Source organism: Aythya marila, assembly GCF_965140915.1.
Source record: "Aythya marila genome assembly, chromosome: 13".
Taxonomy (NCBI): domain Eukaryota; kingdom Metazoa; phylum Chordata; class Aves; order Anseriformes; family Anatidae; genus Aythya; species Aythya marila.
In genome coordinates this window covers 7,994,490-8,010,259 of record NC_139054.1, presented here as the reverse complement: position 1 = coordinate 8,010,259, position 15,770 = coordinate 7,994,490, and the positions used below count along the sequence as shown (strand labels likewise).

General features: G+C 44.0%; 1 protein-coding gene across 1 annotated transcript in view; it reads right to left on the bottom strand.

Annotated features, from left to right (window-relative positions):
* Positions 1-15,770, bottom strand: part of GPC4 (glypican 4) — a 71,254-nt gene that overhangs the window by 15,878 nt on the left and 39,606 nt on the right. The window contains exon 3 of the mRNA XM_082771037.1: positions 9,988-10,379. Within this exon, the coding sequence (XP_082627163.1) occupies positions 9,988-10,379 (392 nt within the window). The remainder of the gene's footprint in view (positions 1-9,987; positions 10,380-15,770) is intronic.

Here is a 15,770-nt window from a genome sequence, read left to right as displayed (position 1 = left end):
ATTGTTTAGCAGCACACAGAACTAGCAAGCAACAGATTTAAAAACAAAGAAAACCCGTCACATAATCAGTTCTTTGCACAAGATTAAATAGAGGGCCGCAACTCTGTCACAGATCTCCCATGCTGAAAGCTTTCATCAACTCCAGGGAAGGGTGGAAAAAGCTCAAGCAACAGTTTTTACTAGCACACACACGCACAACACCCCACACACTCAGGACTATGAAAATCTGCGGAAGAAAAGATCCACACAGAACTACCACATTCACAGAAGCACCACATCCATCTCCACCGGTCTGCACAGCGGTTTTTAAAAGGTGGGAGAACATCCTAAGGAAGTGACCCCATCACCGGCTGTGTGCTTGTGCTTTTCCCCAGGCACCACTGCTGGCTCCAGACAAATCTCCAACGCCTGACATCCCTGGGAACAGGCTAGCTTCGCCAATAATAGCAGCAGAGTTTTAAAACCTCATCTCTTTTCTTACAAAAAGAGATTGGGGACAGAAATCTGCTGTCTTTCTGCTAACTTCAGAAAGACCACGGTTTCTCTTCAACAGGCATGGAAACTGAGTAGAAAAACAGAAGGACAATCTTCTGTGGTTTAGAGAGCTTCGAGCTGGATTTTGGCTGGCCAGCAGTATTCAGACATCATCTGTACCCCGCTTATTTGCGGCTCCAGGGTACAGCTACAACTGCTCAGGCATTCAGGGCAACTGAGCTTGCTGCTGTCAACAAGAGCCACTTTAATTTTTAGAAAGGAAACAAGATGCCTTCATACACACTCCAAACAGAGGGCCTGCGACAGCTCTGAGACATGAGCTAAGATCCCAAGAAACAGCTCCCTGCAAATGAGGCAGACAGGGAAGATGCCATCAGAAACCACCACGTCTGGCCAAGACAAAATCATTTGCCGTCATGCTGCACCGAGCACACAGGACAAAGAACGGTTGTCCCTTGTCCTGCCGGCTGAGCCGAGCCTCTTGGGGACTTCACAAAACCAAGAATTCATGGCATTGTGGCAGGAGCACACGTGGTCTCAAGCCCTCACAAAAGCCCCCACGATAGGGGAATCCTGCCTACAAGAGGAGCCATCCACAGAGCCAAGAGGCCAGTCAAACACATCCTTGCAGAGCAAACCGAACAAATGCTGCTTTCTGTGAAGGCATCGTGTAAAAAAGCGAGCGAGACGGAGCCCATTTAGCAGAGCGAAAGGAGGTGGGGTGCTCAGTGCAGAAAACCGCTTGCGGTGGTGGGGGAATCCGATTTGGAGGCTTCAGAGCACACCCGTTTGGGAGGCTCAGCAGGAGCAGGAGCCCCAGCAGATAACTCCTCATTGGGGCAGCATAGCTTTAAAGCAGGGCTAGTTCAAGTGCTGGGAAGAGCTCATGCAACAGAAAACAGCTAAATCAGATGATTTATAGTAAGAAAACTGAAAACAGACAAACGTAAAGGTATCATCTGCCAGCCAGATGGTTCAGTCTTTGCACAACAAAAAAAGTTAAGGGGGGGAACTAAACATTATCTCATACCCAGAGACAGAACTTTTGAGGAACCCCCACACTGTTGTTTTTTGTGACAAAAAAACCTTTTCATGCCACCCCGCAGTAGGCGCCAGGACCTCCGCACTTATTGGAGGCTCGTCAGCAGATCCCAGCTTGTCCCACCACTGCTTGCTCTCACAAAAATGCTCTGCATCCTCCTTGGGAAGGAAGTTAGCAAGAGGTTCATAGGACCAGCCAGGTGCTAGAGCAGTGTAAAGTGCGCCGGGGGCTCCATTAACACTCTGATAGAAAGCTGAAGTTTCGTGAAAGAGATTGCATGGCAGAATGTTACGAAAAATCACCAGCCAGGCTGTGACCCAGGAGGCGCCTTCCCATCTTAGGTTCCCCATCCGCGCCGAGCGGCTGCAACCTCACAGCATCTGCCCTGCTTTGATATTTCATCGGGTTGATCTTTATGAATCCCAGCAGATGCATGGGAAACCGAAGCTGCTTTCCCACGTTCCATGGCAGACGAACCACGCTACGAAGACACCGGCCGCTCACTCAGATTAGACACCACACGCTTCCTTTGAACAAAGACCTCGCATGATTTTAAAAACAAACAGGGTTTTGCTTCCTTTCCTATACAGGTTTCTAACTCTACACAAAACTGAGCAGAGGATCATGCCAAGTGACAGAACGCCAGTTCCTTCAAACCTCAGCCTGCAGCAACTGCCTGGAGGAGCCATAGCTCATGATGGACACAACCCACAGGTAAGCTCCTGTTTTGCAATACAACTGCAGGTGAAGAGGAAGATAAAGTGGGAATTCACTAGTCCAGGTTTGTCGTTTTATAGCTTCAGAGAAGCAACAGGAAGGCACAAATAGAGATCGCCTGTAAGAGAGAGTTTCAGGAAAGATTACGAGTAATTACACCTCGTTACAACAGTGATAAATGCTTAACTGCTGCGTATCGCTGCAATGAGAACCTTACCCCTGGCAATGGGCCCACGCCCAGTCCAGACCAATTCTAGATCTGTCAGAGGGATGTGCCATATGTTGCACTGGCAATTCTTCACAAGCTTTTAATGTTCACTCTGCCATGCCAGGTGCAAGCTCTTAAAACACCATTGTATGTAACAGTAAACCCAGATATGCTTTGTTCTGGGGTTGTGTTTATCTTGGAAAGCAACTCAAGTTCATTCAAACTCTACTCTAGAATGACCCTCAAAACCAAATAATCTCCTTTCTAATAAAGCAGAGTCCCAAAGAAAGCTTTATTTGCTGAAGAGGATTTAGTCCAGTAGATTTGAACCCAGGTAGTACATTGTAGTGCACATACCCTGTAAAAGCTTATAATAGAAGTAAATGCACTCCAAACCCTTCCTTTTATCTTGTGAAATTTATTTCCTTTCTGTGCCGTTCCATGCCACTGCAGCAATCCATCACCCTGTGGTTTCATCATGTAAATTACAATTTGTCCATGTCTGTACGCTTTGTCAAACGTGAAGATTAAAAGCTGTTAACAGATGTGTTTTGGCACCAATCTTCACATTCGTATTGGACTCGCTATTTAAAAATTCAAGATTTTCACACAAACACAAGAACTAAGCAGAAAGCAAACAATTATGGGATTTCTGTGGTTAACTCAAACGTTTCATATCATATTTGTTGAGTACCCCCCCACACACTTACATTTACTGGGGAAGATGCATTCATGTTCCTGTAAAAATTATGTGCTCTCAGTGTAACAAAAATCTATGTGTTTTTGTTGTTGTTGTTGTTTTATGGATACATTGCCATTTTCATCACATTTTAGAATCTCACATAAGGGAAATGGTTTGCCCTGTGTCCTTAGACTTCTCCTAGTAGTTAGCAAGTGCATCTGGATGCATGCTTCTGGTACAAGCTTCACCTATCAAGTGAAATGCCTTGTTAACACCCTACATAAAGCCACTAAAGCTCAAGAAAACTGATCCATGCAAGCAGCTAAGGTTCAGAGACTCAACCAGTTTTTTTTCCTCCTGCTTCCAAAAGTAAGGAAGAACTGAGGAAGGGTGGTACAAGTCCAGCTGTGGATGGTCCTGCAATGCGCTGCAGCCAGACTGGCAACTCCTTCCAGCTGCCAGACAGCCAGAGCCACATTTTATGCTCTCACTCTACCCTGAAGTTAACATTAAGAATGTTAATAACAACATTTAAAACCCTGTCAACTTTAATAACTATTTGTAATAACACTGATAATTCAGGCTTTCTTATCTTCCAAGCTTACACAGTAATAGCGTTGCCATGCCAGCAGCACAGCCATCAGAAAACAAAATCCCACAATTTGAAAATAGATGCAGTGAAATTACTTTTGATTTATGTTGTGTTTTCTTTAAAAAACAATGAATTAGAGCAATACTAGATAAATAAGATTCAAAGAGTGACTTCTCAGTGACACAAAGATGATTTCACGGAAAAAAAAAAACACACAGCAAAACAAACAAAAGCCTCCAAAAGCAACTAAAGTAATGGTGGATGCTCCAAGTGAGCAGCCAATTTTAAGACAGGAGTCATCAATTTTGAGGATCTACACAACCTTACTTGTATAATTTTTTCCTCCACTGTCTTCTACAAGAGCATCATCTTGGCACATGCCAGTCAAACATCCAGCTCATCGTGAAACAGATCACTGCCATTTCTTGGAATACCCCACCCCAAATATTCCAATGAAAGTGTTTTGGAATTAACAACGCATTTCAGCATTTAACTGAATCTGCTGGCCTTGTGTTAGCATATGAATAATTTAGAAAGCATCTCATTCAACCGCAGATTTGGGCCTCCAAGGTCTTGCACAAGAGAGCACATTTAACAGCAATATTTGGTAACTACACAGCTCTGTGCCTTGTCCATATTCGCTACCCATGGTGACGTTTCTGCAGCTTTATCTGTCTGGTTATAGTCACCTCCGCATGAGGAAAAGTTCAAGAGTGCATTTACGCTTGATTCACTACTTACAGTTTGCTTGTCCCCCCCCCCAAAGCATATGCAGATGTCACCCTACCAGGGAGGAACAGAACTCCTGAAAACCAAAACACTTGACCTGCTAGGTTTTAATTTTAATGTCTTAAAAGGAGAGCACTGTGTGCTTGTCTTGGGAGATGCCATGGAGGATCTGTATTCTTTAGCTGTTGCTCTCCATGAGACATAGCATTGTACCATCCTGTCTGCTGCCACCACGCTACCCCTGCTGCAGGTCTCTGAAGTCAACCCTGGGCTTTCCTGAGGGCATTTGCATGGCAGAAGCAAGTGCAAGAGATGCGGAGCTGCCTGCATCCTGCCCAGGTGCAGGCACCCCAAGCCTATGCACGGCCATGCAGACACCTCTTCCAAATGACTCCCGGGTGAGCAGCTCCTTCTTTCCGTGTCCTCAGAAGCAGCATGCCCTCCAAACAAAGCTTCTTTAAAGCACCGGCCTCTCCCCAACCCAGAGACACAGAGGATAATTATGAGCATTTTGTTTGCTATAATGAGCCAAACAGTGAGAGCATTTATCTTGGCAGTGATACCAAAAAAACTTTCTTAGTTATCCCTCATATCATTTTCAGAATTAACAGCTGAGTCACAATGTGGAGGGGGGCAAAGAAATAAAAAGAAAGAAAAAATCCCAATGGACTGAGATACTCCTACGTGATGCCATGAGCTCCAAACCTGCAGCCACATCCATCCATGCACACTCTCAGCCTGTTAAATCCGTGATGACTGCTGCTCGAGTATGCTTTGAAGGCTATGTCTAGCACAGACCCTCAGATGGCTGGAGCTCAGGCAGATGCAGCCACATTCTTGGCAGGTCTTCTCAGGGTCATCTTTGATGTAGAGAAGTGCTTAGTATTGTTTTCTGCATTGATGTTTGCCCTTGACACATGGATGGAAACGTCCTTGTGCACGGTGGCCCCTCTGTTCAGCTCAGCAGCTTGCAACTTACTGCCTGGACATAACTTTTTTTGGAGGTCCCTTTGTAACACTACAAGGGCTCCTTTGCTCTTCTGGCTGGTTCTCAGTTGCTCATGAAGCAGCAGCATCTGCTTCCCATCTCCTCTCAATACACTCATACAAGCAACAAATTTCATTTCGATCTGTCACTTCACTGGGAGGATCTGCTCTTGCCCAACAGGTGTCCAGCTTCAGATATAGAAACATGAACTTCTTTCTGATTTAGGATTAAGGACACGTGCCCCATAAGTCCAACCAAGGACAAAGAACTCACAAAAGGAGATTGGACCTTTGCTCACTGACTAAACTCTTAGATCCAGATCATCAAATGGCAGTGGTGAGGGACACAACATTTACAGAAGTAAGAGTTCAGCTCCCAAATATATTTGCTGATAAAGGTTTAAATTCTTATTCTTTTAGTGTTTCATCATTTTCATCACCACTTCTCCTAAGCTGATGCCTGGTTCGCATTCAACATCCATATAGAAAAGCTCAGGAGCCACGGTTAAGGCACAGCAGCTGGAGGTAAGGGAGTTCACACAGGCCAAGAGTAAGTTGGTCTACGCAGGTTCACGTTTCACCTTGTGCTTAATGGATGCCTGATTAGAGATGAGGCAGCTCAGAGCAAAGAGGTTTAAAAAGCCATCAGGCTCTTTCTCCAGCTTTCAAGCAGCTGTGGGAAGGCAGATTACCTGCCCTCTCCCACAGTTATCTTCCATAAATGGTTTCAACAGAATTCCCTCTTTGGCTGCTATCATCACACTTCATTAGGAAAGAAATGCCGATACCAAAGAAGCTTTTCCACCCACTACAAACACCTCCAGCAGCTTCCTCTTAGTTTTTACCATCTCTCAAGGACCGCAGATCACAAAGTAGGTGCATTCTTCATATGAAGCCGTGCATCTATTTCATATGGCTTATACCTGTACTTAACAACTGAAATACCATTTTTTGCACATAATTTAGAAGCTGCTGCCTATCCTTGACAAAGCACACAGGGTTCCCAAGGACCATTTCCCTGAAATACCCTTTCCAGCTGCTAGGCTGCTCTGTAGACAACTGCATCTCATGTGGCTTTCAGCATGCCAGGGAAGAAATTCAAGAGTCTCCAGTGCTCTGATCAGACATAAGCATAGGAGGAAAAAGTGGTAATAGAACCTCAAGACAACAACTTAACAGCATCAATCCCCTGGGGAGCTACAGAAAACTCAGCACCATCACAACTGTGGCAGGGTCCTATCAGCACATCCCCACCTGCAGCTCTGTGGAGAGACTGGTGATGCAAACACAGCAATTCAGTGTCACACGGCTGCACGCTTCATCCTGCAACTGGCATTTGTTTCTGACTTTTAACCTCTAACTAGACTTCTCCTGTTACCCCTTGGGTCAAGCACGCTCCTCCTGACCCTACAAAACGCTGTCAGTGGGCTCAGTCCTTGACTTCACTTCTCTCTTCTCCCCCAACAACGGGGACCTCTGTCCCATACCTGCATGCAGCAAGCCTCCAGGCACTTTGCCCTCGAAGGTGTCACGACCCTGGACAGAGCCACGGGTTTAACCGCGTGTCACTAATTAAGGGAACGTCTCTGCAGCTTGAGAACTGCAGGATTGCCAGTTCTCACCCTTTCTCGGTCATTCTGGGCTCTGGCTTGTGTTTGCTCCTTTTTTCCCCAGAAAAGAGCCCTCTCAGCTGGGGCAGGAAATGTCAATGCTGGCAGCAATTTAACCCTGCTGATTTCAGAGCTTGTCAAGGGCTAAGTAGCAAGAAGTGATTACGGGATGGGCAGATTTCCGTCTCCCAAAGGCAGGGGCAGGAAGGTCAGAGAGAAAGTACCAGGCTTCAGCAGATGACAAAGGAAAGCATTGGAGGCCTACAGCCATCCACAGACAAAATCAGATGCAGGAAACATTTCAAGCAGGCAGAAATGACAACCTAGGCTTTTTTCTTAGATTTGCTGATCAGGACAGATCTAGAGAACTTTGTACTTCAGGTCCAAAGGAGGGAATTTGAGGAGAGAAGATTTAAATGGAAAACAAAAATGCATATATATGTTTTTTAAACACAATCTGAAAAAAGTCTGTGCTTTCAAAATCATACAGTGTTTTACAGTTGTATATTTGGGCAGCAACACGCCTTCTGATCCAATCACTTCTGAATTAAAGTTATTTTCTAGCACTCTGGATCTGAAATCAAGCACCCACAGCTTTTCAATATTCTCTCTTCCTTTCTCCCTTTCCTCAAACTTATGCAAGAACAATACCTTTCTAAATGCATCTCCCTAGCGAAGATGTAAAAATATATAGTATCATTAAAAAGGCATCAATGCTGTACCACTGTAAAGTGCTCTTTGCTCTCCTAATAGTACCATGTGAAAGTGAAAAACAGCTGGATCCTTTAGTAGTTTGTATTTCTCCTTCTGAGGATTCTCAATTAAGAATTTTTGACTTGCTTGTTACAAAAAGCATTACAACTAATTTGCATTACTTTGGTCATTTTTCATAAAGATGAAGATTTATCCCTCAAGTTAATCCATGATACAAGCAGTTATCCCACTACAACTCTTCAGTAAAAATAATAAGGAAGCCAAGTCAATAGAGTCATTATCTAGATCTCAGCAGAGCTGGGCTAATCTATATGTAATGTGGGAAGCCCCAAAACACAACCACAAAGCAGCAGGCATAAAAGCATCAGCTTTTAAACTCACGTATAGAACTTCCCACTGTGTCTTGCAGAAATGTGATGTTAGGCTTCCACTGAATGAGACTCACACACTATTAGAAAAGCTTATTCTTTCCACTACTGCAACGAAAGCTTAGGTATTCAGCAGCACAGACCCCTGCTACCACTTCGAAAAGCAGATCTGTTGCACGATCTCCAGTGCAACTTGTGAAACTGAAGTGGAAAGTGCAGTAACTTAATTCTTCACGGAGCAGGAGCTATTTTTGCAGCTGAGTGGGTCTCTGGATAACCTTGCACACTCGAGCAATTAATTCCAGAGTTGAAGGCAACTCTACACTCAAGGATCTTCAAAAGGAAAAAAGAAATCACGGTGCCACCTTGGGTTCATGACTTTTATTCATAACAGATGCAGGGACCATAGCCCTCATGGTACTGTGTCAAGTCTGGAGACGTTTTGATGAATTCTGAGCAGATGGGGCATAAACACAATCCCTCAATCACACACGTTTACTGTCTATCAAGTGATTGCACATTCCCCAAAACCATACTGGGGTTCAGCATTCGGATCTCTGGAATACTTCATCTTAATGGCCTAGCACTGAAAATTCCATCGCCTCCTGCCCTTTTTTTTTTTTTTTTTTTTTTTTGACCACGATACCTGCCACAACATAAAGCAGCCAGAAAGAAGCCACCAAATCTGAAACCCCAACCAAGATGTCAACAGACTTTTCCAATGACCTGACGTGGAGGCACGCTTAGCCTGATCCAACACCAACCCTCCCACCCACATCTTCCCACCACAGGATGGCATCCCTGAGGCTGGAGGATTCTGTGGTCTCATCTATTTTTTTTTCCCCTCCTTTTTTTTTTTTTCCTGGCACTTAGGGTGATTCAAACTACTGCCTGCCCTTCCAGCCTAGTGCTTTACTGCTCTGCAACCAAGTCGAGAGAAAGTAAACCCCTCTGCTTGATTAAATGATTATACTAAATCTTCTAGCCCACGGGAAATGAACTAAGTTTGTTAAAAGGAAGTCACTTTTTTTTTTTTTTTTTTATAAATCTTATATAATCACTTTAAGGGGATTATCTAATACACCTGTTCCATCTACCATACAACTCAAACTAAATTACAGACAAATCTAATGTGTAAAACAAACAAACAAAAAACACAACAACTCATCCTACTTAAACCACTCTAAGGTGATTTATATGAACGGAGAGGTAAACATTAAGGTGACCAACACAGCTGTTTGACAACCCAGAAAAAGTGACTTAACCATGAAAGTCTGTGGCCTAACTTATGCTGTGTGTGTGGCACCAAACACAACTGGCTCCTGCCCTGTACATATGACTCCAGCTTACTGTTATCATAAAAGTACTGTTTGCTTGTGCTAACAGCCTCTCCCCATGCCTGGGAGCAGGGAGCAAATCATCAGCTGCTCCGTAAGATGCCCATGACTCGTTGTAATTTCAGAGCTATATTAAGAAGAAGTTACAGTCATTATACAAGCAAACATGGTTATTTCCACTGCAGATGGTAGTTAATTTCCTGCCTGTTGCTGTTCCATAGACAGGAGGACAAGCACCAACAGGGGAAACGTCCCTGCTGCTGGACTGCAACGCAGGACAGTGGTGGCCAACACTGTCCACAACCCTACCACACGATGCACAGCTGGGCTCTCCCCACCAACAGATGGAATTTGGCCCCATCTCTGCTCAACTATCAGCAACTCATTTAGGTACCTACATAAGAGTCAAGCGCATCTATCCCATTCTACAGAACTGGGACAACACAGAAAGATTTTACCCACAGGAAGTCCATGGGAAACAGGCATAAGTGCAAGAGGGAGCTCACCGCAGACACTTTGCTGATAACATCCCTTGCGACAGCAAGGCCCTGCGCGAAGGTACGGGCCGCCACAAATGCTCGTGTCACTTGTAGCTTGAGCTTGCGCGGCACATCCCCAAAGGGCTTCAGCTGCTCTGTGTACTTGCTGACGCACTCGAGGTACTCGTCCGTGAAGTGGTACTGCGGGTTTACCAGCCGGAACATGCGCTCCAGCAGGCGTGCCCAGAACTCATTGAGCATCTCCTCTAGGTTGACGTTGCCACCCACATAGTACCGCTTCAGCTCCACGAAGAGGTCCTTGAACAGCTCCGAGTTCTGCATGTACAAGCGGCCGTACGTCCTCACAAACATGTCGTTCAGCGACTTCTCAGCATTTTCAAGAAGTTCTTTGAAGAACTCTACAAAACAGCAAAAGAAGCCATGGTGAACACTAGCAATGGGTTGCGCATTTGCACACTGCTTAACTTGAAAATCCAATGCAATGAAACCATCCTTGAAATGAAATGGATTTCGAAGAATTTCTATATCAAATTCTCAAAGGATTTCTATATTTCAAAATTATTTTCATAAATAAATGATTCTCAGAAAAACCCTGTTCCCAATCCTAAGACTCGGGTGAGTGAAATATCTTTTGATCCATACTAAAAACCATAACAAAAGTCAGCAAACTGGAAAAAACAAACAAACAAACAAAAAAAACAAAACAAACAAACAAACAAAAACTTTACATTACCTTTAAGATAGCTAAAAATAACTTATTTTGAAGCATAATGTTATCAGAAATCAAAATGTGTTTTGCTTTAAAACAGCTGTTTTGAACAAAGTGCATCTTTCTTTTCGGTTACTGTTGATTCATTTTATGGAATAATCATAAACCAGCCTAAAAAAACTAACAAGTTTAATACAGTTTTAAAAACAGACCCAAAAAATCTACCTTTGGGTTCTTTCTCCTGTCTTTCAAGTTTGTCAGATCTCCGGGCAGGGCCTGTCTCCAATTATGTAATTGCTCCTGATTGCAGACAGGGCTTCATATGTTTGTGGCAGTACAAAGAAAGTGCAATTAAGTGAGAATTTTCTCAAAATCTAAAGGCTGAACACTTGACACTGACAAGAAGGCCAAGAGATTTTTCAGATGACAGAAAATGGTTGGGGGCCTTGGGGTTTCATGGCTTTCAAAAAGCAAACCCCAGCTTCACTTCACTGTCCGAGAGCACCAGACAGACCGGTGCCGGAGAACAGACACTGCTGAAACACCATCACTGCCTCTTGGCAGTGCCACACACACCTCTGACGCTGGTAGTGAGTTGAGCCAATGACATCTGGCCAGGTCAATTTAAAGAATATTCCCCACCAAGTCAGGGCTGCCAAAACCTCGACACTTGGGGAAAATGCTTTGTTTCTGACAGACGAAAGTGCAGGTATCACTGAGGTAGTTTGGACACAGAGAATAAGCTGACCCACACCACCACAAATGAAAAGGAATCCTCCTCCCATAAAAGTGGCAACAGTACAAATAAAGAAAAAACAAATAGCATTTAGGTAGCTTTGATGAAAAATCACCCACCCTACTGGATAGACTTCACCTTGGATATGCAACACAGAAGAGTTAAAATGAAAAAACAGGGGAGGGGTCCACTAAGTCAAATTCATTTGGGCCATTTTGTAACAAAACTCTACATTATATGGGCGTGGGAAGGAGCTAAGGAGACCAAGAGTAAGTGCCACAGGGACTTCCATCATTCTGGCGACCAGCACACACTCCTCATAGCTGAGGTTTTCCCTGCCTACCCGACAGGATCTGCAAAACTCCCCCAGGCAAACAGAAATCATGCAGTGTGGGTGCCTGGTGCTCACCATGTGCTCCCAGCACCCAGGGTGCAGCTGTGCCACTGCCCCACGTTGCAGGGATGAGGGAACCAGTTATTTTATGCATGCCATTCACAACTGAGGATTCTGACCTCTGCTTTTCTGTAACTCATATTCAATAAATATTTTTTAATAAAACATGCCTCTAATTTTTTTTTTAATCCTCAAAGGAGTAATGTTTAGAGACAGAAGTTGTTAGAAGGAGGGGGTAATATATTCTGGCGCGGTGTGAATTTAAACCTTGTTAAAACGTATTAAAAGTATGCTGAAGTTCAGATTTTAGTGCTTCAAAGTGCTCCAGTACAAACAAAGACTAACTCAGAAAACATTTTCTGGAAAAACTGAAACATTCTTCGAGTTCCTGACGAACAAAGTCATGGGGCTTGGTGGTTGACATAGCTGTATATAATGCAGCCTCTTAGGAGCACAAGAGAAATGATCCAGGGAAGAAGAGATTGATTTCAAACACCCGACACGTCCTCTGTCCAATATCAGCAGGAACCTCCACTTTCGTTCCCATGACTGGCATTTCCTCTCCAGGAAGATTTTTTTCTGTTGAGTTTATACTACAGAGATTAGCTTGGTGTATATTAATTTCTAATTCACTTAATCATTGTGAAGGCTCACTTCCTTCCTTTGCTCAGACCTTTTAATATCACCAAATAACTTGTTTATTTAAACACTTTAGTACCAGGCACAAGAGCTGGCAGATGCATCAGCAAAACTCTTCAGCAAGAATTATATTTTGAAATGACATTGATGTGAAATCTATTATTTTCAACTGTCAGTCAAAAGGAATCCAAATGAATGTTTTAAGCCAGGAAAGTTATAATCTTGATACATCCATTATTTTATTGGTTACAATCCAAACAGAAAGTTGAATAAACTGATCCAAGCTTTAGATCAATTCATCTCTTTGCAAATTTTAATCTAGGCTAGAACCATGTATGTTCATTACTTATCCTAAAGCAAGAACACTAATTAGCTGTTAATATCTGTGCACCTGCAGTCTTAGAGACAGCAGCTTTTACTTGCTTAAAAGGAAGGTAAATACAGGAACTGAAAGTTTCCCACCAGAACCAGCCACGTCTAAAACCCCAACACAGCATTGCTGAAGGAAGTACCATGTATGTGCAAAACTGTTTCTGGCTTGAGCACCAGCAATCATTTTCATAGTCAGGAAACACACATTCAAGTGTCACTCCCCAGCTCAGAAGAGGAAAAGGACAGAAGAGCCTCCGTGTTTGCAACACAGAGCTGGCATTCGCCCTCCTGCCCTGCAAGGCTTTCCCTCAGCATCCTCAGCACAGCCCAGACTGTGCCATCTGGGGCACCCTGGGACTGGCATGGGTGGCTTGGCTGCATGAGGCCTCACTGGGCACGTGGAGGCTCCTGGGGTGGAATGAGAGGTTGAGATGCCAGAGAAAACAGCCACTGAGCATGGCACTATGGCAAAGGGTGAACCCCACACCAGCAAGCAGGGATGGACGAGCAGCAGGACATGCGCAATGTCTAGTGCAACGTACAGTCATTGCATTAGCACTCTTAACTCGGTCAGCAGCAGGGATTAAATGGTAGATACGTGTTTTACTCTGGCTGTTGGCACATATCAAGTCTGCAGCCTCAGTTTCTGTCCTCTATCTTAAAGAAATCAGCTTTGGCACAAAGGAACATCAAACTTATCTGTATAAACCATGGGCAAAGACATCTGCAGTGAAGAGAGGAAGTTACACTCTCCAAAAGTCCTTTTTATGACTTAAATGCTAAACTGTCTAGTAATTCACTCCATCTAATTAGATATTAATTCGCCCCTTCACAGAAACAAGCTGATTAGCAAATGCCAGTGTAACCCAGCATTAACCTTGCCACCACAAGAAGAAAAATGGCAGGTTCCTCTCTTACGTCCTGACTGTTTGCTGGGTAAAATAAATGACCACCTTTCATTTGTATTAGAAGTTGACTTGTTCTCAAACAAAGCAAACACACAAAGGACTCGGTTGCTTATTTTACAGCACTGTAAAAGCACGTTTTACAGCTGTGTTGCAAGCAATCTGTACTCATTAAATTATCACTCTGACAGGCTTCCTGTGAAAAGCTGTCAAATGCAAACATTTTTCACAGACGACAAATCATACTTTGCCGGTGCTCTCTGAGACTCTGCTATCCAGAGAGATATCAGGCTCTCATTTGCCTACCAGTTATCTTGCTTAAACTCACAGACCAAGGGGCAGGGAGGCCTCTAACAAACAAGCAAAATCAAGGAACACACAAAATTGGGAAGGGTTTCACAAACTGATTCCCAGGAGCATCAACATGGTTTTCAAGGAAATCTCACATGTCCCATCTTCCCGGTCTCCTAGCTAGTAGTAGAGTGTGTAGAGTTGTCTGAGTTACATGGAGAAAATTGCCACTTTGCTGGGTTTAATCTTTACAGATACAGGTCACAGGCATGCACTGGTAGGACTGTGGCACAGGCTGGGTCCGCTGGACAGACAGCAGATGAGACACTGGGAATGACAGACAGTGGCACCACATTCAGGTGGGTCCATCAGCTCTGGTCCAACCCATGAAAGACAGAGCTGCATAAAATTAAGGGACAGCATCTGTGGAGCTCTTACCAATGCAGAATTCCCACAGGAACAGAAGTCACTTGAAACAGGAATCCTCTGCAAGCAGTGTTCCTGAAAACCCACTTATGAGCCACCTCTGCTGATCACTCTGCATTTGGTATCGGTGTTATTCATGACTTTACCGAACACTGCAAACTATGAGGAGGTGTATAATGAGCTGTCACCTCCCTAAGAATTCTCAGTGCTGCCTTCCCAGCACCTTACATACTGCTTGTAAATTTATTTCTGCTTGCACATTTTACTACTTTGCCCATCTCAGCTGAGCCCCACTGATGCAAAACCATCTTCCAGTTCAGGAAGGTGCCACAGAGGAAGAAAAGCAGGGCTCAACCATGCCATCCCTCTGCAAGGGTACCAGTGCTGCCATCCACAAAATGCAGCTGAGCTGCCCTGTAGGATACCAAGCCAGAAAACCTTTCCTAATACAAAGACGAAACTTTGAAATTTGTAAATAAATCCTCTGGACCCTATGGACTTTGATGCTCAGAGGAAGATGACATTTCTAATGCAGTTGACTTCTAGAGATAGAAAAGGATGTAATCTGCAGTCAGGCAATCTACAGCTCTGGGCTCTGTTTATTCTTTTAACACATTTGAATTTCAGTGTAGAATTTCAATGCCAACACTCAGGGAAAACCTAGGGATGTCATGAAACAGTAAGAAAGACTGGACGTGAGATATATGGTATTTCTGTAATAAGAGTCCTGGAGGAAAAGAAATCCCTGCTTTTAAACAAACCCTCCATAAAAGATTTTTCCACAAGAAGAAAACTTAACCATAGTTACTTGGCAATTTCCTTTTTTCAGGTAACAAGACTTATTACCTGTTTGCAGCTTGAGGGCAGACCAGCCCTGCCAGTAACCCTGCACTGGAGAATGCTGCACCCCCCCGAAGGTGCTTCCACCACCAGAATAATTCAAAACAATCACTTCCAAAGTACGGGTACGTTAGCTATTTGAAAAAACGCAATCGCTCCACCCACTGCAAGGCACAGGGCAAATTCCACCTACAGACAATAAATCCACTTCCTTGGACTTTTTTAATCTTGGATTCATAGGTCTCATCTGAAAATATCCTCCTCTTAGGAACAGACACAATGTTTTCCTATTCCTCGTGCTAACGTTTTCAGATATATTAAGGTTGGATTTTCATATTAGAGGGCTTTTGATGGGAAAGCCCTCTGCTGCAGGGTACAGCTCTACCTAAATCAATGGCAGCTCCCGGAGATTAGAGAAGCACATCAAGGAGGTGCATTCCACTTCGCCCGGAGCCAGCTCTGGCATTTCCTAACAAA